This window comes from Podarcis raffonei, chromosome 5 (assembly GCF_027172205.1).
Source record: "Podarcis raffonei isolate rPodRaf1 chromosome 5, rPodRaf1.pri, whole genome shotgun sequence".
Classification (NCBI taxonomy): domain Eukaryota; kingdom Metazoa; phylum Chordata; class Lepidosauria; order Squamata; family Lacertidae; genus Podarcis; species Podarcis raffonei.
Window position 1 is genome coordinate 48,927,292 of NC_070606.1, and position 22,824 is coordinate 48,950,115.

The following is a 22,824-nucleotide window of genomic DNA, read 5'->3' on the forward strand; positions in this document are numbered from 1 at the left end:
TACATATCAATAAAAATAATTTTGGAGGAGTGTGTAGATCACACTAGGGCACTGTTTACAAAGCACATTTGTTGCTCAGCTGAAGCTGGAGGAATGAAAGTAAAATGGTTTGGCATAAAATATCCCCGTTCCATGGAGTCATGGTTCTTGTCACTTGTTTTGGCTCTTGTTTTACTACAGATGGACATAGCAGGTGCATGGAACACTTCTAAGCAGGTTTTTTTTTTTTTTTAAAAAAGTCATTTTTCTCCAGGTTTCACTGTTTCTGGCTGCTATACCACAGTAGGACATAGAGAAGGGGCTCTTTTGAACTTTTTCTTCTTCTTCGGCAATCACTCATAACTGAGTAAGATTGTTTTTCATGGACACGGTCTTAACAGTGACTCCGTAAATGACTGCAGAGGCCAATTCTGGGTCCACATGTCCTTGCATGGTTGGGGCAGGAGTTGATCACAGTAAGGGTTTGCCAAACGTGCATTCCTCTTAGCTCGTTTTCCCTTTTTGTCCTGAGTTTGTGCTTCTTCAAAGTGCATGACACCTTTGGTAAAGGCTGTTCTCCAGTTGGAGCTCTTGCAGGCCAGTATTTACTGGGAAACACTAGCTCTTTTGGTACAGCATGCATATATGTATGCATATATGCATATACTATATGTATTTTATGAATACATATAGTACAAATGACGGGAAAAGTTCAATAAACTACAACGCTTGCTATGTTTACCTTCCTGCATCTCTGGGACCTATCAGTTATGAATTCCCTGGTCCAAAAGGTAATCCAAGTATGAGAGTCATTCCTTCACACAGAATTTTGACAAGCTTTTCCTTGCATTTTGAGTAGTTGCAAGAAAAATGCCAATCTCATTCAATTTATCTAACAGTTACAATATCTGCTTTCTCATTATCTGCTTTCTCATGCAGCTTGTGGGAGCTGATTATGTGCATAATATCTTTGCGTTATCTGCAAAGAGTAGCGATTGGGGCCAGCAAGATACTGCCACTGTAAAATGCTCATAACTGCACTGACATGCTTGGCTAGTCATTTCCAAGGCAGTTTCAATTTATTACGGATGGTTCTCATTTTTGCCCCCTAAGGCTATGCAGCCCAGCAGTACTTGAGAATATAAACCTCTCTGAAGGTCATGCTCCTTCTGAAGAAACGTGCACTGGGAGAAGGAGGCTGCACACCTCAAACATGCTCTTGGGACTGTTGAAGGATGCATGCTTTGGGCAGAAAACACACAAGTCCCAAATGCTGCGGCTGTTATGGATGCGCCAGTCTTGCTCATGGCCACCCCATGAACCCTTCACAATTGCACAACATGGGAAGGAAGTCCCATCGCTTTCCACCAGAGCTACTCCCAAGGGGGATTCCATTGCCTGGATAAAACTGAAGCTGCAGGCAAGGCCTGGGTGTTGAGTCGAGTGGCCCCTGCCTCGGCTCTTTCCCTCTCTGTTTCCAGGCCTCCCACCTGATAAGCAGGCGCAGCTGGAGGCGACGCAAAAGCTGTACAGCCCCGTTGGTTAGATCCCTGCGCATAATGATCCCTGCGTTGCAGGGGGGCCTGGACGAGATGACCTTCAGGATCTCTCCCGACTCTATGATTCTATCGAAGGGGCCTTAGCGCACGAGGATCTTTGCGGAGAAGCGGGGCCTAGGAGCGCGCCTAGCTAGTGGCCCGCTCCTCCTTCCCGCCAAAAGAAAGGCGAGGCTCAGCTCTTGCTCGCGGCTGTACACCCCCCCCCCCGCGCGCTCCCCATTCGCCGCCGAGACAAGAGCTGACGTGACGCGCGCCGTCAAGCAGAGCGCGCAAGGAGCTGCACGAGGCGCCTCCCAGGGAAGCCGGGCGAGCGCTAGCCGGGAGAGGGAGAGCGCGGACGCCTCCTCCTCCTCCTGGACGTGGCGCCCGCCCCCCGGGCTCCTCCTCGCCGCGGCGCCGCCACGGCCGGCGAGAGATGTTCACCCGCGCGGTGAGCAGGCTCAGCAGGAAGCGGCCCCCGTCAGGTAAGGTCTCTCTCTCCCACGCGCGCAGCTGCTTTCGCGCCGCGGAGAGCAAGGGGGGTCGAGCCCAGGGCGGCCGCGGAGCGCCAGGGGGCAGAAGCGCCGCGTGCCCGCCCTGAGCCTCGCGAGGGAGGGGGTGGGACTGCCGCCGCCGCCGTCGCCCCGCTTTTCTGAGGGGGCTGCTCCAGTTTGGCGGCTCTTTTCCCTCACGGGAGGAAGCCGCGCGCTGTGCGTTTTGCTTCTCGGCCTCGAGAAAGGCAGCCGGAGGAGGGTAACTTTCCGCAAAGTAAAAGAAGAAGAGAGGAGGAGGAGGAGGAGGAGGGCAGCAGCCCGAGGAAGCGTGCAGCCGAAAGAGGAAGGCGCGCCGCTGGGGTTTGGGCTGTCTGGCTAGCGGTTGCCAGGCAGGCGGATTCGTGTTAAAAGAGGAAAAGCGAGGGAGGAAGCGAACCTTCGTTTCTCGCCCCTGTTGGCCGAGGAGCGGGGTTGTCAGCACCCGTCTGAAGAGCGGGGCATCTCGAAATGGGAGGTGGAAGAAACGCCACTTTGGCGTGCAGATGCGCCCGCCCGCCGGCTCTTGTGAGTCAGACGACGGGCTGGCTTCGCTCCCGCTGCTGTTACTTCTGGAGCCACCGAGGAGCTTCGAAAGGAGCCCGGCACCCAGGAGAACAAGGTGGCGCCCGATGCCACTGGTCGGCACGTCCCTTTCAAGGGAAAATGCGTCTCATACGTTCAGCGGTGAATAACAAGAAGAGACCCAAGTCAGCTTGAGTCAGCTGACCTGGACTTCCACTGGAGGCAGAAAGAGAACTTTGAAATAAGAACGTATTTAGGGAAGGAGGGATGGATGTCACAATGAGCAAGCCCTGCTTCAGTCTCTCAAAAATAAACTCTCACAAGCTTATTCATTAAGTTTAGGACATAATGGAAAACATTGCCTTACCAAAAAAATGCAGAGAAATCCAGCTTGTTGCAAAATGTTTAAACCTGTCTCCTTTGAGCAGCTCCCTAAAATGCAATACTTTATTTCCTGCCATCTTAAATCTGACTATGGTAAGATGAAATAATAAACATTGTCTTTAAAAGTATCGATGGTAAAAGTTTTAGTTTGGGATTACGAAGTGCAGATCCTAATTACCAAAAAAGATTTGAATGGTCCCTTCTTCTTCTTCTTCTTCTTCTTCTTCTTCTTCTTCTACACTGTAGAACAGAGTGGTTCTGTTTTAGAGTTCCTGTTTAAGAATGCTTTTCTGCATTGTTTCTAATCAGATTTTAAAGTTTTTGAGGATGGGCAGACCCAAAGAACCTGCCTTGGATTTAAACCCCCGGTTGTACACAGTATTAACAGAAAACTATAACTTGCAAAAGTAGAAGGGGGTGTGGAAGTTCCCCCAAGTCATCTGGTTTAAGCCCCCTGACCATAAGCATGAAATGCCTTAGTTTGTACATTGCTGATTGATGCTTGTCCGGTTCTTTTTAAACTCTTCCTTTGACAATGCTGACTGATTTATTGCTCATATGAGGCATGAAGTCCACTGATTTGTTTTTCTTACAATTTGAAAGGAATTTCCCCAAATATTCAGCCTAAACTCAGTATTACAATTCTAGATGCATTCATCTGAAACTTGTACAGAAACAGGACACTTTCTAGTAATGTCTTTGGATTAGGATCTTAAATCCATTCTTGCTCTTCATGAATTCCAACTTCCTCACAGCAGCTTTTTCAGATAGTGCTTATTTTCCCTCTAATTTTTTCCATAGCTTAAATGCAGTATTCTCCTGTTTTTTCTCATATGTTCCAAATACTTCCAAATCATTCCTACTTGTTGCTATTCCCTGAATCTTTTTCCAGTTTACTAATATCTTGAAATTTGATGTCCGAGTTCGATGTCCAATTAGTTTTTTTAATTTGCTTTGAAAATAGATTGCCCCCCCTATAATTTCATTGATTTGAAAAATTCTGATTAATATATCTTAACCCAATAGTCTGTATGAATAGTTGGGCTGCAAAGAGCAAACCAAACCAAAGCATTCTGAGAAATTGGGGTTGAAATGTGTAGTATTATAATATTTGAGTTCTGCTTTGTGAGAAAACCTAGCTTTAAACCTAGCTTTTTTTAAAAAAAAGTTTTAAAAACATGAAATGTTCCTTGAGAAGGCTCCTAAATATGCTACATGTGCAGAATGTCTTTTAGGTTTCCTTCCTCATAGTTAAAAGTGGAAACCAGTGATTCAAAAGAGGATGTTTGGGCTTGTAATTTGAGCAAACCCAGACATTCAAAGCACAAGCTACTGTAGCCGAAATGTCCTTTAGAAACAACAGCTCCTAGAAGAAAATAGGCATTGGAACGTCTCAAGTGATTATTATCTACATGGAAAGTAAGAGGAATTTACCTCTTTAGTTGTGCTGCTATGAATGATTTTCACCATGGGTTATTAATTCCAAGCTGAAGTTTGCAAAGGAAAGGGTATTATTATTATTATTATTATCTTAGAGAAAGCTGCTTATTGTCATTAACATTAACTGTTTGCCTATTTGCTTGCTTTTCAGCTTATTTTTTTTGGGGGGGGGGAGGGTAGAGATGTAAGTAATGAGAAAAGATAATTTAAGAGCCAGCTTTAAATAGCTGATAGAACTTTATGAAGTTCTGTATTCACTTTGTTAAGTTCTATGGCTTACACCAGCTTCTACTTTGAAGAAGACAGTCTAGCAGATATCAGTGAGATTTACATCTAGATAATGTGTGCTGATTATCGCAACCACACTATGCACACTTACATGGAAGCAAGCACCATTGAACTTAATGGGATGACCTGCAATTGTACTGGCTAAATAGAGACAAAATCCTTTTGAGTTATAGTTAGACAAGTGAGCTCAGTTATGAATACCACCTGTTTTAACTTGTGTCAGGTGCACAAATACTTTTGACAATCCTGTCCTAAGTCTTGGATGCTTGTATTCTCACATTTAAGATAAGAAACTGTACTTGTGTAATGTGCATTCATGTTCTTGATTATCATTTTGTAGTCAAGAAGAAAGGCATAAACAGGCTAAGGTTTCTCAGCCATCATATGTTTACTGGATGGGATCCTAATCATACAAACATATTGAACTGTGTTTTTTCAACCCTTTGAGTGTAATTATTTTTTGCACAGACATGGAGCCCATGTGTAGAGGATTCTCCATAGGGCTCAAAAGAGAATTACGCAGTTGCATGTGTGAGTGGACAATGGGTCATTATGGGGAATGGGAAGTCTGTATGTACATCCCATATCCCCATCCAGTCCCCCATATGTCATGTAATTGACTAGAAAAAGGAGGAGAGGGCTGGAAGGGTGGATAAGATGCGTGCACAGCTTTCCCGCTGCAGGCAGTGGTCTGTTGCCATAATATTTATATAGTCAAATACAAGGTACATCTATAACACAATGACCCGATCTACTTAAACTAACCTGGGAGTAAGTAGCATTTATATCTATGTGGCTAACTTCTTATTAAATATGCATAGATTTGCACTGCATAAGTTCCAAGTAGAGAATCTTTTTTTCCCTTTCCTACTCGGAGCATCATAACAATTAGATTTGTGAGTTGTTGGTTCTTGCAAAACAACAGCAACAGCAACAACAACAGGATAGTTGTTTTCTGTAACCAGTGAAAGTTTTAGTGAAACATTGTATTAGATAGTTTGCTATCTAATTTGCATTTTTATAGGAAGAAAATAATTTTTACAGTTAGTATCCTGTAACCAATGAATGTTCTAATGCAACTTTTTGTTAGATAATCTGCTATTTTTTTTGCAGATTTCAAGGAAGAAATTTATTTTTTTACAATTAATATTTAGTAGGGTAAGAGCTCAATTAAAAACCCAGCATCTGCCATTCTAGTAAAGGACAAAACAAACAAAGGCAGATCTAGCAAACGATTCATTCCAACAGTCGTTGCTGCTGGGTCAATTTTTCCTACTAATCAGCTTCCAAAAAAAGAATAAACAGCTTCCTGAGATACATCAACCAAAGCAAGTAAGCACTCCCATCAGAAGATCAAAAGCTGAATCTAAATGAAAATATGAAGCACTTCCACATATCATTATTCTTGGCATTCAGTAACTCTTTAATAGCCAAACAAAGGAAATAATCAAATCTTAAAGGAGTACTTTGATCCACTATCTGTCATCTAAAATGAGAGAAACTTTGAGAAGCACAATTTCAAAGCAACTACATATATTCCTGTAGTCTGCTCCTATGAAATCTGTTTTGTTTTTGCCCAGAGTAGATGTATTCATCTGAATTTAGCATTGTTATGTTCAGGCCCTGAGAACTTCTATACCTTAAAAAGTTGTCTCATTAACTTAATGACCTTTCTGGCACTGTACAATGGTACCTTGGGTTACAGACGCTTCAGGTTACAGACTCCGTTAACCCAGAAATAGTACCTCGGGTTAAGAAGTTTGCTTCAGGATGAGAACAGAAATCGTGCAGCAGCAGCGAGGCGGCAGCAGCAGGAGGTCCCATTAACAAAAGTGGTACCTCAGCTAAGGACAGTTTCAGTTAAGAAGGGACCTCCAGAGCGAATGAAGTTCTTAACCCGAGGTACCATTGTACTGCAGGGATGGAAGAAGCTGCACTTTGTGGTTTGTTAGTATTATTAATTTTATACCCCTCCTTTACTTTAAGGAACACAAGGTTGCTTCATTTTATCCTCCTAACAAACCTGTGAGAGGTTAGGCAGAGAGATGGTGGCTGGCCCAAAGTCACCTATTGAGCTTCGTGGGTGAAGGTTTGAACCCTGATCTCCCAGATCCTGGTCCAACACTTTGCATCCCCAGATATTGTTGCACTGAAAATCCTATCATCCCTGACCACAACTCCCATCATCTTTGACCACTAGTCCTGCTAGCTAGGGATCATGGGAGAGGAATGGAGGGAGGAAGAAGGAAAATATGTCTGGGTACAGCCAACTCCCCACCTTCTCACAATGTGTCAATGTCATTTTTTTTCTTTGGTGGGAAAAACCCCGTAATGTTCACGCACAAAAATCCTGCATTTGCAGATATTTTTTTTGCTAAGCTCAGTAAAGAGATTAACACCTTCCCTGAACTGAATAGCTTCCTCAGCACATTGGACCCTTTCTTCTGTGTAATGATAAAAGGAATAATTAATCAGCCTCATCTATGTATAGTCTACAGCAGCTTTCTATAAGCATTTAAAAAATCAAGGACTTAAGCAACCAACATGACTTGAAAAACACTCATTATAATTTTTTTCCGTCTCCTCATACTCAAAGAGGTTCATAAAAGTTTTGACCATAATATCCTGGTTATTGTCTATTGTTACCTTGGTGTAGTGACTATTGTGACAGATTGTGACTGGGGACAGACGGACCCACATTCAAATCCCCACTCAGCCATGAAGTACACTGAGTGACCTGTAAGGTGGGAAGAGCTCTTTGAAATCAAGATATAAAAGGAACTGGCACTGTGACACATATTACTTGTTTTGCATTTGTTAGAGATCAAACCTTTAGTGTAGCAGCACCCAAACTTCGGAACTCCCTGCCTGGTGACATGAGGCCGGCAACTTCACTCTACTCTTCTCAGCACCTGCTGAAAACATTTTTTTTAGGCAAGCCCATAAGGACATGTAGAATATTGACATGTGCTTTAATCTGGTTTTTAGCTTCTTGTTGATTTTAATTTTTTTAAAAAATATTTAAAATAGTTGCTTTAAACCTTTCTTTTACTAATAATTCTATTGTTTTATTCTTTTTGCTGAGGTTTTATTACAACCGAGCATCATCATCAATCTCGTGAAACAAACAAATAATTTAATAAATATAAGAGAGCAATATAGGGTATTAGTTGTGCATGTGAGATTCAGCAAGCTGCAGCAACCACTGCAGGGGATGTTCACTTGTCAAGAGCAGAGGAAAAAATGCAGGAAAATATGAACTACAGGGCAGCTGGAGGAGGAGAGGGCACAGAGGGTGAAGAAAGAACTGGGTGTGGAGGGGGCCCTTTCCCCATCCTTCAGACCCCTGGGAAACTCAACAAACCTGTTGCACCTGGAACTGGTGTGAAGTGTACAGCTGAACAGGACACAGCTGTGGGCAGCCTGAGGAAGTACCATACACCTTGGTTCTGCCCATAAAGAACAGGTCTGGAGTGAGAAACCAGTGCAATGCCCACTGGTTCCAGAAACTCTTCTCATTGTGAGACTTTTGTGGGTGAGCTGAGAGTTTGTTTGGACCCTGGCTGAGAACCCGGAGGCTGAGAGGAAGAGTGTGTCAGAGGGAAAATGAACTGAAATTTATTTATATATATTAGTAACTTTGTATTAATGTAACCTTTTAAAATGTTATATTTTTGTAACATTTTGCTTAAGTTGTCTGTTGTTGCTTCAGTTTTCTGTACACCTCTTAGATATATTTTTAATATGTTAGGCGGTATAGAAATTAAATGATCAAATCAAATAAAAATGTGCAAACCGGGGATTTAAAAAATGTGTAGTGAGCAAAAAAATAAATAAATTTGCATCTACTTTCTTCTTCTGCAGCTTCACCATTTGATTGCTGCCCAAATTCATGGCATTAGGAAATGTAATGTATGAATAAAGGGAGGCAAACTCTTGTTGAAGCAATTTATTCTTCTCTGATGCGACTTATGCCATATTCAGTGCTAGGGCAGTAAAAATGTTTGCTCACATATGACTATTCTGCCAAAAACAGAAGCTAGTTTTAAGAAATAAATTATTATATTTTGGGAATGCAGACAAGTCTCTCCTTACAAGTGGATAACTTCCAGACAGTACTGGAGTCAGTGCAGAGTAGTTTATATCTGACTGTCAAGTCTCCACATTGGTTATGTATATCCCAAGTCTTCAGTGCTAACCAGCAATTGCTGTTTCTTCATTCTCTGGTGTCCGAAAACTAAGGTAATTCATAGCATTGCCATCTTGGAGGAAGAAAAAAAATCCTGCTCCTGCGCCTTTAGCAGCAGTATGCCATGCAGAAATGTGGCTTGGGAAGCCTTTTCTAGCATGGAAGTAAAGCAACAGGAAAAACTTTAGTCCGCTTTATTTTTCCATGTCAGATTGCTGTTGCAGGTAAAAAGAAAAATCTGGCAAACAATTCAGTTGGGATAGCTCAGTTGGTAGAGCACGAGATTCTTGATCTCTGGGTTGAAGCCCCATGCTGGGCAAAATATCCTTGCATTGCAAGGGATTGGATTATATCGGTCCCTTCCAACTCTACAACTCTACAATTCTTTGATAGTGAAGTTTGTTGGTTGAGTGTCTGGCACCCTGTAGAGCACTATGCCTTTTCCCATAAACGGAATAACAAATGAAGTTGCATTATATGATCAGACTATAAGCCTGACTTGACCACTGTCACCCTGTTTCCAGGGTCTCAGGCAGAATTTCCCCACCTAGCCTTGCTACTTGAGATGCCTGAGAGTGAATACGAGGCCTTAGAATCACAGGAGGCTGCCTTAAAACAAACAGCACTGCTTTGTCCGTCAAGCACACTACTGTCTAGTTCAGCGGGCAGGCAGATTTCCTGTGTCATGTCTGGTTTGATCTTGATTTGAGTTGTGTACCTATGCAGAACTTTTTCCATTGAGCCAGTAACCAGCAACAAAGAGATTCTCGTTTTAGAGAGTGGAAAGGCACTTTAGCAGTAGGCTGCCTCGTCCCTATTGGCAAGTACACTCAAGACATCCACTCAACTTGATGGGATGCCTAGAGAGAGAGAGAGAGAGAGACGGAATCCCTACAGACTACAGCAGTACAGATGTAGGCTACAGAAATAAAGTGTAGCGATCACTGTCAATCACACCTATCTGAAAATCCCATTACACCTCAAAACCCTCCCCCCCCAACACATCTAAAGGGAGGGAACCAAATGTTCATTTGTGGAACTGCATGAAAAAAGTTTGATGTAATTCCAGCCAACTTTCCACTAAAGCAACTTATAGCTGCACACTGCACCTCCCTTCCCCTTCCCTAAAAAACAAAGCCACTTTCCTCCCCGCACCCCAGCACACACTTTTACATGGGTCTCAAGGTCTTAATTTTGGAAACGGTCTTGGCATTTTACCAAGCGTTGTCTCATAGGTTTGGTGTGTGTGATGTAAAGCAGATAGCAGCATTGACAGTTCCACTGTTTTGCAGCAGAGCTTGGAGACAGTTTGTGGTGCAGTTGTGAAATGAATGAACTTAATAAGATGGCAGTGCTTGTTTTTTGTTTTAAACTTGCTTGTAAATTACTGGCTTACATAGAAACTTCAAAACTGCAGAACGGAAAAGGTGCTTTCCCCCCAGTTTGTCTATGCCTGTCCAGGGCCATTTTCTCACCTTCCTTTTGGGGAAGGGCTACTATAACTCAGCAGCAGAGCACATATTATGCACGAATAAGGTTCAGTCCCTAGCATCTCCACTGAAAAGCATCAGGTAGCAGATGATGGAAAAGAACCCTGCCCAAAGCCCAACAGAGCTGTCGTTTGTCAGAGTTGACAATACTGGGATAGAGGGACGCATAATCTGATCTTGTATAAGGTGGCTTTCTGTGTTCTTATGATGCTACAGCATCTTGCAGGCCTTGAGCCAGGATGCTTGGGAGCATCAGGAAGCCTTTGCTCCTGAACACAGAGGTCTGTGGGCTATTCCGGGCTAAAAGACACCGCACTGAAATGTATGCATAACATGAGCTTTCAGTTACTTTGGTTAAACAGCTTTGGTTAAACAGTCTCAAAGCTGGCCCCCAGTTCTTATAAGAGAGGGCAGAGATGTGAAAAAAATATATTTCAATCAACTTTATTTCTAATTTTTCAGAAATAAACGACAGCGACAGCAAGCCAAGCAGCAGCCACCAAAGTTTAAATGGCACTACAAGATGGGCGACATCGCTAGAAAATTTACTAGAGGATCCAGAAGGCGTCAAGAGATTTAGGGTTGCTACCTTAATTACTACCGCCTACATATGCTTGGGGGGTGGGGATGCGGGTGGCACTGTGGTCTAAACCACTGAGCCTAGGGCTTGCTGATTGGAAAATCAACGGTTCAAATCTCCGCGACGTAAACAGCATTTCCGTGCGCTGCTCTGGTTTTGCCAGAAGTGGCTTAGTCATGCTGGCCACATGACCCGGAAAAACTGACTGTGGACAAATGTTGGCTCCCTCGGCCAGTAAAGCGAGATGAGCACCACAACCCCAGAGTTGTTCGTGACTGGACTTAACTGTCAGGGGTCTTTTACCTTTACCTTTTTACATATGCTTCAGTACTGTTTCCAACAATACGGTGTAGACGCAATGTAGAATTAAGTTTTATTACTTCATTTTGAAGAATTTAGATAATAATTGATTCTGAGGTTGGCTTGAGTAAAATTTAGTGAGAATAAAAGACTTGAGAATCACTGGCAAAAATTGTTAAGGTGATAACTTTTTTCTGGACTGATTCCATCATGTTTGACAAGAGGTGCGTGAAGTGCCAAGTTCCAGTCTCTAAAGCTGTGGCAGGAATCCTTTCTTCTGCCTGAGTTCCTTTGCGGGTAACCTTTCAGGGGCCACACGCTAGTTGAGAGTGGGGTAACAGATGTGACTTACCTTTGGTCAGTAGACTGCAGTCCAGCAATGCTCAAATTAGAGATCTCTACATGCCCATCTCCGCATCCATGCAAGCTAGAGGGGTTATTATAGTCCAAGGACACATTCCAGCCAGGCAAAAACATGAGCCTGGCCACTGAGGCATACAGCATGGGGAGAGGGAGTTTGGCCTGTGGAGAGTGATGAGGGCCAGATAGAGAAGCCTGGAGGGCTGCATTTGGCTCCTGGGCCTGAGGTTGACCACCCCTTCCATCAGACCTTCCAGTTAAGATAATAAAAGGTGAGTCTTTTAAAAGAGGCCCTGTGGAACATGTGTACTCTGTATCCGCGGGGCCTCTTTTAAAGGACTTACCCTGTAGTAAGAGAGGCTAGCAAGGTTATGATGATCTGGTTTTTTATTATCTAACAGCTCGCTCTTTTCTTCAGGAGTTTTTAAAGAAAGAATTTAGTGAAGAAAATGTTTTGTTCTGGCTAGCATGTGAAGAGTTTAAGAAGATAAAAGATGAGAAACAGGTATTGTCTTCGAAACCAATTTGACTGAAAGATTCCATTGTAGTCTTGAGGCATAGCATGCATTTCCTACAAAGCTATCAGGTATGCTTCAAAATCATGTGAATATACATAGAAAATAATATGACCTACTTCTCTTGTGTTTACAACAACATAACCTCATTGGGGGTGAGGTAAAAACATGACTGCAGATGAGGACAGTGTTTTATGGATGACAAAGCTTATCGTTCTCTGATTCTTTTTAAGATCAAAGAAGTATAGTCAATTCTTTTTACTTAATATATGTCTAAAAAGTCTGTAGGATTTCCTTCTGCTGCATATTGAAATGCATTTGTTACTGTGGTTTCTTGGCGTAACATTCATTATTCCCCTTTCTCCTGCTTTAGCAAACCCACAGATGTACAATATTGAAAAATAAAACGCTTGCTTAGTATATGTGTCCTTCTGGTTACAGATGCAAGCGAAGGCAAATGAAATTTACATGACTTTCCTGTCAAGTAAAGCTTCTTTTCAAGTTAATGTTGAAGGGCAATCCCGTTTGGATGAGTCAATATTGGAAAAACCTCACCCTCTAATGTTTCAGAGACTTCAAGACCAGGTAAGGTTCAGAAACTTCCCTGATTAGGTGGCTGTCTAGCTACCAACAAGAACACTGAGCTAAAAGAGACTCAAGGTCCTGCTAGCTAGGGATAATGGGAGTTGTAGTCCAAAAAGCAGCTGGAGACCCAAGTTTGGGAAACACTGGTGTAGGTGCAGCTCCACAGTGATTAATCTTCCCCACACAATTTGCCAAGCATTTTTTAAGGCACTTTATTGAAAGTTTCTGTGGGAAGACAGAGGCTTTGGGATTTTGGAATTATTTTTGTGGCTCAGAAGCTGATATATGTCAAAAAGTGCATTTGGAACACTGGCAATGGCTCAGGACCCCAGGGGAGGCCACCTCTTCCTATATGAACTAACTCGGACCCTGCAATCATCATTTGAGGCCCTTCTCCATGTGGCAACTCAACAGGAGGTCCAGAGAGTGGCAACATGAGAATGGTCCATTTCAGTGGTGGTTCCTCACTGAGGTTCACCTGGCAACATCAGTACATATCTTTAGGTACCAGGGAAAAACATTTCTTTTCTGCCAGGCCTTTGGCTTTTTATTACCTGTGGCCTCCTTTAGTGAGTGTGACTTTTTAATCCTGCCTTTAAAAAATATTATTTGCTTTTAAGTTTTCCTCTGTTTTGTTTTATGTTGGCTTCAGTGTATGTGCTTGCTTGTTTATACATTGTTATACATTTGAGTTACTTTGGTTAAAAAAAAGAAACTAATAAGTTTAATAATAAATAAATGAATAATAAAAGTTACCTAGTTTTGTGGGAAGTGCTAGATCTCACTAATGCTTATGGGGGAAACTTCATTCTAAAGCACTGATATCAGATGTTCTCTACCCATATGCATAAAGTGGTAAAGGATTCTTTAGGTTGTTTTTTCTCAGTCATGAGGACCAGAGACTTTATCTGTGTGTAATTTTTTTTTTTTTAGTTTTAAAAAGCTTGAATTTGTATATTTTGTGCTAGGAAAAAATATTTTGTGCTGTACTGCAGTTTCACAGTCATACCAGTTTCTATGAACAGATTAATCTTGGGGAGGAAAGCAAGGCTCAGAACACCAACCTAAGCATATTTACTCAGAGGTAAATAAACGTCCAAGTAAATATGCCTAGCATTGCAATAAATAGACTTATATGCCTAGCAACATTCATATTGTTTATCTACATAAATCTGTTTCATTTGCAGGGTCTGGCAAATGGCACTCATTACATTTAAAGCAACAGAGAAATACTGCAGGGTGCTTAGAGTCAGTGCTTTATATTGCTTTATACTGGTTATGAATAGTGTCCAGTATCTGACATAATGAATTATGAGAGTTATGAACATATTTCTCATGAACCATTTATTAGGACCAAAGGACCAGCTTTTATTGGCTGCATTTGGGTAATCATATCTCAGCTTACTAAGCCCAGATACAAATGAGCCTTATGGCTGAGCTGCAGCCGTTCACTGCTTCCTTCAAGCAAGCTGCAGAACAACGCAGGAAGTCTAGGCTTAACAGCATCAAAATAGCATATGAAACCATGGTTTGAAGTTGGTATAATATCCTGAGTTGTTCCGAAGCTGTTAGCCACAGTTTACCTGTTTGGAAGCTACAGGGAATATAAAGCCTTCCTAATTTGTTTTGCTGCTTGCACAAAGGGAAGGAACGAAGGGGTTATATATGCAGCCAAAATACACGTCCATATCTTTATTTTATTAAGCAAAGATATGATTGTTCAAGCTTACTTAGTGTGTGTCCCCCCCCAATCTTATTTCATCATGTTAAAACAGTAAAGATATCCAGCCTACCTCATGAGCCTTGGACAAGTGCAGTAAATTTTTAGCCCTGATTAGCTCTGTTTAGAAAACTAAATTCCCAGCAATTCACAACACAACTCACCAAGGACAGCATGATGATTGCCTCTCCATGGTCCAGTTATGTCACTTCCCTTCTCTCTGACTCAAGTGAATGAACTGATAAGATGGAGCTCAGGCAGGCTTTAAGGTTTGTTTGTACAATTGTCCAAATTCTAAAGGCACAAAGATACAGGAAGCTGACACATCACTCTGGAAAAAAAAATCATTTGAAGGGTGAGTGGGACCAATTATATTTGCTAATTTGAGCTAGGAGAGATTCTGCGCTAAAAAGAAAGATGGGGGAGGGCATGCATGTTAAACTTGATTCCCCAGCGAATCATATTTGAGCAAATACTTCCAATTGTAACATTTCAAACTGTTAGCCTGAACTGTGAGAGGCTGCATGTGTGTATATATATATATATATATATATATATATATATATATATATATGTAAAATAATTAAAAATGAAAGAGTGAAGAAAAGAATAATGCAGGCCCGCACATGCCTCTCGCTTTCCTTCATGAGGGTCCTAATGCAGGATAGCATTTTAAATTTAGAACACCAAATTTCAAAATGTAGCAGTTCTTTGTAAGCTCATTTAGATGGTTATTAGAAATGCAAAGGTTGTGTTAACGGCTGCCAGAAGAGCCTTTGATTAACAATTCTCAATATGTGTTACGACCTGATTCTATTACATATGGATTGGGCCCCATCACCCCTTCTGCCACACCTTTTGCTGCCATGGTGAGTGGGAGGGCTGGATGCCTTGGTGGCTCCACAGAGCCCCCTGTTGGTGGTAGAAGGTTTGAATTACATCCTTAGTTTGTGGCAGCTTGAATTCTAGTTGCCTTTTAAGTCTCCTTTCTTTCATTTTTTAAAAAAGGTAATTGAAATATACTTGGAGTCCTGTAGTGATTTCATGCTCTTTATTGCAGCTTGTAAAACAGTGATTGAATTGCCCCCCCCCAAAACCTCAGGCTTTTACATACATTATTTACACAATGAGTCCCATCTGATTGGCTGATTCTGCTTCCCTCCTGGAGCCTGATTGGTCTTTTCCTGCAGGCTAATCAGTTGTTGCATTCTACGATCCTACCAGCCTAATAGGCTGATTAACTTCCTCCTGGAGCCTGATCGGTCTTTTCCTACAAGCCACCAGTTGTTGCATTCTAGGATTCTACTTGCCTATTGTTCTAGGATCCAAGCTTAGTACACAACAGTAACCCCATGCAATAAAGTATCTTTCGTGAGGTGTGGGTACAAACCAATGCCCAATCACATATAATTTAGTAAAGCAATTTTTAACAGTATCAGAGAGCACAGAGCTCAAAGCATTAAAAAATAATCAACAAACATATTTCTTAGTGCTACCTTATTACATTATTTGTTCAGGTCAATAAGGCAATTAGAAGCTGCAGTTACATTATCATTCCTTTTCCAAGCTGTGTTACAGAGTCCAACACCAAAATTGTGTGCATTTTTTTAAAAAACCAAGGGATCCATTGTTTACAAGTTATGTCCCCCCCCCTGCTTTAAATGTGACCACACACCCCTCCAACTAGTACTGGAGAAATCCCCACCACTGCTCTCATATTTCAGATGCTGCCCTTCTCTGACCTGTAACTAGACTGTGATGCAATCCCACAGGTATATTTCTGTCATGCTCTGAAATCATTTCCTTCACCATTAACTCTGCTCCCTGATGAAACTGACAAGCTGAAAGTTTTACCAATGCTCTCAGTTGTGTGTGTTTTGAGTACTAGTGTGCATGCTATTTCTGCTATAGCACCCCTGGAAGGAACCCCCCTCCTGCCTAAACTTCTCCCTTCATCATAGGAATGGCTGAGGTAATGTCTCTAGGGAAGCCTGTATACTTTTTAATTGAAAAATGGCATAAGTTGTGTCTTTATCACAACAACCCAAAATCACAGATGCGCAGTTCATAGTAGTAGACCAACTAGTTACCTAGTTGAGAGGGGTTTGAGGCCTGAACATTATATCCATGTCTTGATGTGATAGTTTTGTTTGTACAGAAGTTTGTTACATTAGATGACCATTGAGAAATGTGGTTTCATAGCTGAATCTGTTGTTGCACAAACTTTATCATATGATCTCTATCATACGATCTGCTGAACACTCTCTTTCCTTCGCTAATACCAACATTCAACCATGTTTGCCTGGTGTTTTGCTCAATGTATCTTAAGAACTTTGTATACAAAATGCGCAACAATGATGAACAACAATATCCTCTAGTCCGTCAATATGATATCTTCTTTTGGCAATCACTAAATGTGGTATGCAAAAAGTGTTACACTGTTGAACAATAATATAATACTATGGTTCCTCAATATGATACCTTTATTTGGAAGTCACTGAATGTGGCAGATTAGAAATGTTTCCTTTTGCTTAAACTAAATTACAGCTTCGAGGCATCTTAATGGTTTGAAAATAAGCAGCACCACCAAGCTCCTTATCTGGTAATCATGATGTTGTAGCTGAAACACAAAAGATACATTTTAATTTAAAAGTTGTTGCAATATGGCTGAGTTGTGCTGAGTTCCTGCAGCTGTGGGCTAAAAAAGAGAAGAAAAAGCCTGCAGTCCACTAGCCATATATATGATGTTTTAGAAACAGACTTTTTGAAACTTCTGCATATGAGATTTTGTTCCCAATTTGGGTTGAGAATGCAAAACATTCCTTAATAGTTTAGTGACTCTAAGCACTTTGCAATGAAATCCATCACAACTACTCTGATTATTCTGCAGCTAGAGGATTATATAGGCTTCTATTCTACTTCCATTACTATTTCATTTCTCTCAGATCCTCCTTTTCCAATCTTAAATTCAGTTCTCCACTTTTCTGAAGCAATTTGCATTCTCCCCCTTTTTTAAAAAAAGAGAATTCTTGTGAAAAGCCTTTAGCATTTAGTGCAAATTTCTCTCAGTGAAAAGATTTTTGTATGCAGTGGTACATCGACTACATCAGACCTGGGTGGTATCATTAACTGTGGACCATTCGGCAGGCTGCTGTGAGAGATTGATGAAGCACTTTGGGGGCAAAATCATTCAGATCCATGCTGAACTTGAGGCCATAAGAGGTCCCTGGAGTACCATGCAGTTACAGCCTGTGGGATCAGTTTCAGTTACTGCAGCCTCGGGACATGAGCAGGACACTTGCAACAACCATATTGGCTAACAGCTCACTACATGAGGGACTTATGCCCAGTACCCTGAAAGAGGTGGTGGAATGACCCTTCCTGAAGAGAAGTGTCTGTCTTTTTCATTAGTTTAAAATTAAAAGCATTCCTGAAATATACTGTTCCTGGCAACCTTGATGTATTGATGATAATGATGAGGATGATGAATTTGATTGTACTGTTTTGCTATTTTGTTTGTCAGTCTGAGGTGGCAATGTGACGCTGCTAGACCATTTGTAGTATAGTTTTGCAGCATCTTAACAAGAAAATACAATAAGGTGTTATTAGTGTTATGTCTGTCTTTTATTAGAAAATAAAAGATAGTGATAAATAAATGACTGATTTTAAATAAGTTTATGGAGCTCAAAAATGGCAAGCATGATAGGTAGGGCATATGTGCTGGGCTTCAGTGGCTCCCTTTTACAGCAGCAGGTTTTGGCAAAATATAGCTGGATGTGCACACAGAAAACACACACGGTACTCCTGATGGAGTGACAAGTTAATTGCAAGTCAGTGGCCATTTCACTTGTAACAATGATTGGGTAGTACTAGGAGCCACCTGTCTGGAAACAGGCAAAGTTAGACTTACCTGTGGGTTGCAGCAATTTTGTTGGTTGCTCATAAGTTGTTGTTTGTTGTTGTTATTATTATTATATATCATGGGTAGACAAACTAAGACCCAGGGTCCGGATCCGGCCCAATCGTCTTCTAAATCCGGCCTGCGGACGGTCTGGGAATCAGCGTGTTTTTACATGAGTAGAATGTGTCCTTTTATTTAAAATGCATCTCTGGGTTATTTGTGGGGCATAGGAATTCGTTCACCCCCCCCAAAATATAGTACCCCCCCAAGGTCTGAGGGACAGTGGACTGGCCCCCTGCTGAAAAAGTTTGCTGGCCCCTGTTATATATATTTATTTATACCCTGCCTTTCCCCCTGACTAGACAATAAAATAATTACAATATAAACAGTAGAGCCCTTTAATTAAAAGCAGCTCATTCCCAAAAACCCATTGGAAGGACAGCAAGGAGGGAGCCAGTCTAGCTTCTCTAGGGAGGGAGTTCCAAAGTCTGGCAGTAGCCAGTTGGCTTACTGCACTACAGGGTGTCAGGAAGGCTGTGCCAAGATGGAACTTTGAATGAGTGATCTAGGATAAAATAACACCTGTATACTGAGTCAAACCAAAATTTATTTATTTATTTATTAAATTTATATGCCGCCCTATACCTGGAGGTCTCAGGACAGTTCACAGAACAAAATCAGAATATAAAACCACAATATATAATCTAAATAAAAACAACAACCCAATAACCCCCCCCCCCAAATAGCCACATTTTAAAAGGGCATAGGATGTCAATCAGATCAACCAAAGGCCTGGTTAAAAAGGAACGTTTTTGCCTGGCACCAAAAGGTGTATAATGAAGGCTCCAGGCGAACTTCCCTGGGGAGAGCATTCCACAGATGGGGAGCCACTGCAGAGAAGGCCCATTCTTGTGTTGCCACCGTCCAGACCTCTTGATGAGGAGGCACATGAAGAAGGGCCTCAGAAGATGATCTCAGGGTCCAGGTAGGTTCATATGGGAAGAGGCGGTACTTGAGGTATTGTGGTCCTGAGACGTTTAAGGCTTTGTAGGTCAAAATCAGCACTTTGAATTAGTGGCTTTACTTAATAACAGTGTTTAGGAAGTCTTGTACTTAAAAAAAACTAGTAAAACAAAGCTTTCATTTTTATTTTTGATTCTGCAGTAGTTACTTGGTTGCATTTGGGGATATGCTGTTCTGGCTAAGTTCAGTAGTGGGATATTTTCTACATAAGACAAATCATAACGTAACAGAGTGGTTTCCGGTCATTTATCTGACAATGGCTAAATTGGATTGTTATAAAAAGGAATAGCAGTATATTGTGCCATACATAGTACTCAAGATGTATTTTTTTAAAAAATGTGATATTGCAATTATTATATATATTATTATTATTATTATTATTATTATTATTATTATTATTATTATTATTATTTATTATACCCTGCCTATCTGGCTGGCTTTCCCCAGCCACTCTGGTGGCTTACAACATATCTAAAATCATAATAAAAGTACCAATCCTTAAAAACTTCCTTAAACGGGGTTGCCTATTGCGTACTTTTAAGATATGTAGTTACCCAACAAATTCTAAAGCTGATCATATTTTATTTGGGATGGCTATTGTGAGGTAATAGTAACAACATATTCTCCTTAGTTTATAGTACAGCTGACACAGATTTGTTCTTTTCATTTAGTATGTTGAATTATGGTCTAACAGTTTGGGGGCTCATTGAAGATCTCTGTTGTACGACTTTCTTAGTTTATGTGTTTTAAGGCTTTGTTTCATCTAGATTGTTTTCCCTGCCCCTCCTTCAGATTTTCAGCCTCATGAAGTACGACAGCTACAGCCGCTTCTTGAAATCAGAAGTGTTTCTTAAGCTGAAGCAGACCGAAGAACAGGAAGAGAATTTACCAGATGCTCAAACTGTAGCGAAAAGAGCTTCTAGAATTTACAACACATGATTGAAACAACAACAAACAGTAGATCCCACTGAGACTACAATAACCAAATGAGTTCTCAGGATTAGTCTGTGAGGTTAACACAACTGCATTTCAAGCTTGGAAAACATAGAACCCTGTTAGGCGATGCTTAACCTTCGTTGCTTGAATGACATAACTGTTTTTGCATAATGGCTACCACCGAAACCCTTGGCCAAGGCAGTTATACTAAACCCCTAAAAGGACTGAAGGACTCAAGAGTAATCTGTGAACAGAAAACTCGGTTATTTTTACCTTCTGGTTTTGATACCGTTCCTTGTGAATCATTATTATTTTTTAAGTGGGGATGTAGCATAAAATTGTGATAAGTTTAAAAACACAGGTAGTATGAGGGAGAGGCAGTATACCTGTTTTTTAAAACACTCTTAGAGCCTTGTGTAAATAGACTTTCCACTTTTTAAGCTTTAACTGTTATTTGAGCGGGTTCAAATTCTGCCTAAATTTTGCTTAAACTGAAGTAAAAGAAAATGAATTGAAATATTTTTCTGATACTGACAAGAATAGAGAAGCCTCTATTAAGGGAAGTACAAAGGCAGGAGACTATTCCTCTGAGGCATTAGTTTAAAACCATGCCTACCTTTTTCCCCCTGGAACTAATCAAAATAATTGAAAAACAATCATTTTCTCTATCTTTGTAATACAACACATGCTATTCACTCTAAAAGCTGCTTTCAGAATGGCTTTTGTAGGGTTTTCTGTGGCTTGGTTTTAAATCTATTTGTGCTAGGGAAAGATTGCCTATTTCTCCTGTGAACCCTTATTGTTCAGGGTTCTTACTTTTTCTCCCCCTTCTTTGTTCTGAAACTGAGACTCCCTAACTGAATTTCAAGAAGAGTGTTACTAATTTTGTCAAACAACAGCTAGCTTACTGCTGTAACAAACCTAGGCCACAAATTACCTTTTGTCTGCATTCAAAGTACGCTTAGACTTGGAGACTGGCCAGTAGCATCCTTCTGCATTAATCTACCCAGAAAGACGAAATGCAAAGCTAGTGCCTCACCCAGTGAGTGTCTATTTCCAGCTCAACAGCAAGTATGAACTAGCTTTTAAGCCTTGTGTACTTGTTCCAAGGAATTCTGTCTCAGTTGCCAAAATTTGTTTCTTTTCTTTTGTACAGACATTCTAACCAGGTTTTATTTTCACCTGCTTTTGTCCTAAACTTGTTTGTATATTCTGCAGCAGCGCACTCCCTTAGCAATCAAAACAACCCCTCTCCAAGTTGTGGAACCGGTCTGCACATCACATCACATCATAGTTTAAAGCACGCTATGGTTTAATGTGAATGATCCACGCCATGAATTAATGTTAATGTTGGTGCACGCTGCTCACAAGGTGCTCCTGTCCTGGTTTGTTTCCCACAAGCAAAACACAAGCTGTAAGCCAAGGAGAGATGTTGGCTCCTGCTCATGGTTTGTTTAGATAGAAACTATCCACAAACCTGGGTTCAAGTGACATGACTGACTTTGGGGGGGAAAGGAGCATCGTGGAAACATTTGAGTTATATGCACAAGCATGATGCTTATTCACATTAAACCATAGCTCAGTTTTAAACAGCAGCTTAATGTGATATGTGGACCATGCTGCAGACTCTGCTCATATTGGATTTCACTCTACGTGTGATTTCCCCCCCTCAAAATTTGCAACTCCTGCGACCAGCTTGTCTGCAGTTAGAAAAATAGTACCATAAACTTTGGAGGGACCAGCTGTCATCCTTTTGGCTGCTTAAGAAAGACCTGTGTGTTGTGTGGGAAGGCAGGAGTGAGGAAACAGAGGCAAGGGACCACCCACCATTCACTCCTGTGAAGAGACCATCAGTCAGCCCAAGAGGAGTCTGATTTTTTTATATATTATAACATTTATTTGGTTTATTACTTTTTATATTGTAAACTGCCTTGGGTGCCTTGGCAGTATATAGATGCAATAAATAAATGCCGTGTAATATGCCTTACTCAATTATTTCTTACAAACCTATTATTTGTGTGTCCATAAATTCCTGTCTCACATCCCAAGAAGCATACTATCTAGCAAAGGATTCAGCATAACTCACCTGTGAGTAGTTTCACCCATGAATTTAAGAATGATTGGCAACTCACCATGCAAACAGATGTACATGAAAAGAGATGCTGCTATGCTCTAGAAGTGTATTCCCCATGCTGCTGTGTGCACCTAATCCATTGGTTCCACTGGTTTGCAGAAGCATTGCCTGGCTAGCTATGCACAGAGATATTTGACTGGAACTTCTGACATCACATTCCCTGTTCTCTTCCTAAATCAGTCTTGCAGCATTTATCCCGCTTTAAAATAAGGGAACAATTTTAAGCTCATCAAATTCTGCTTGAATGTACGTGTGCATGTTAAAAGAACAGCTTCTGAGATATAAAGCACATTATGGACAAAATCCAATTTCTAGTACAGTACTCTGCTTCAATACACTACACAAATGATAATTGAGAGGTTTTATTGAGTTTGTCAGTCTTGAAAATAACCTTGTTTGGATTTGCC

The 22,824-nt window shown here is 41.1% G+C and overlaps 1 protein-coding gene across 3 annotated transcripts; it reads left to right on the forward strand.

Annotated features, from left to right (window-relative positions):
• Positions 1 to 1,803: 1,803 nt before the first annotated feature.
• RGS10 (regulator of G protein signaling 10) lies at positions 1,804 to 22,243 on the forward strand. Of its 3 annotated transcripts, none has more exons than XM_053389048.1 (5): positions 1,805 to 2,002; positions 10,826 to 10,944; positions 12,022 to 12,108; positions 12,560 to 12,703; positions 20,140 to 22,243. In XM_053389048.1, exons 1-5 carry the CDS (start codon positions 1,954 to 1,956, stop codon positions 20,284 to 20,286), a joined length of 546 nt encoding a protein of 181 aa, XP_053245023.1. In that variant the 5' UTR covers positions 1,805 to 1,953; the 3' UTR covers positions 20,287 to 22,243. The 3 variants fall into 3 exon arrangements, with proteins under 3 accessions (XP_053245025.1, XP_053245023.1, XP_053245024.1); XM_053389049.1 differs by lacking the exon at positions 1,805 to 2,002 and adding an exon at positions 4,231 to 4,375; XM_053389050.1 differs by lacking the exon at positions 12,022 to 12,108 and having other exon boundaries at positions 1,804 to 2,002.
• The last annotated feature ends 581 nt before the right edge of the window (positions 22,244 to 22,824 follow it).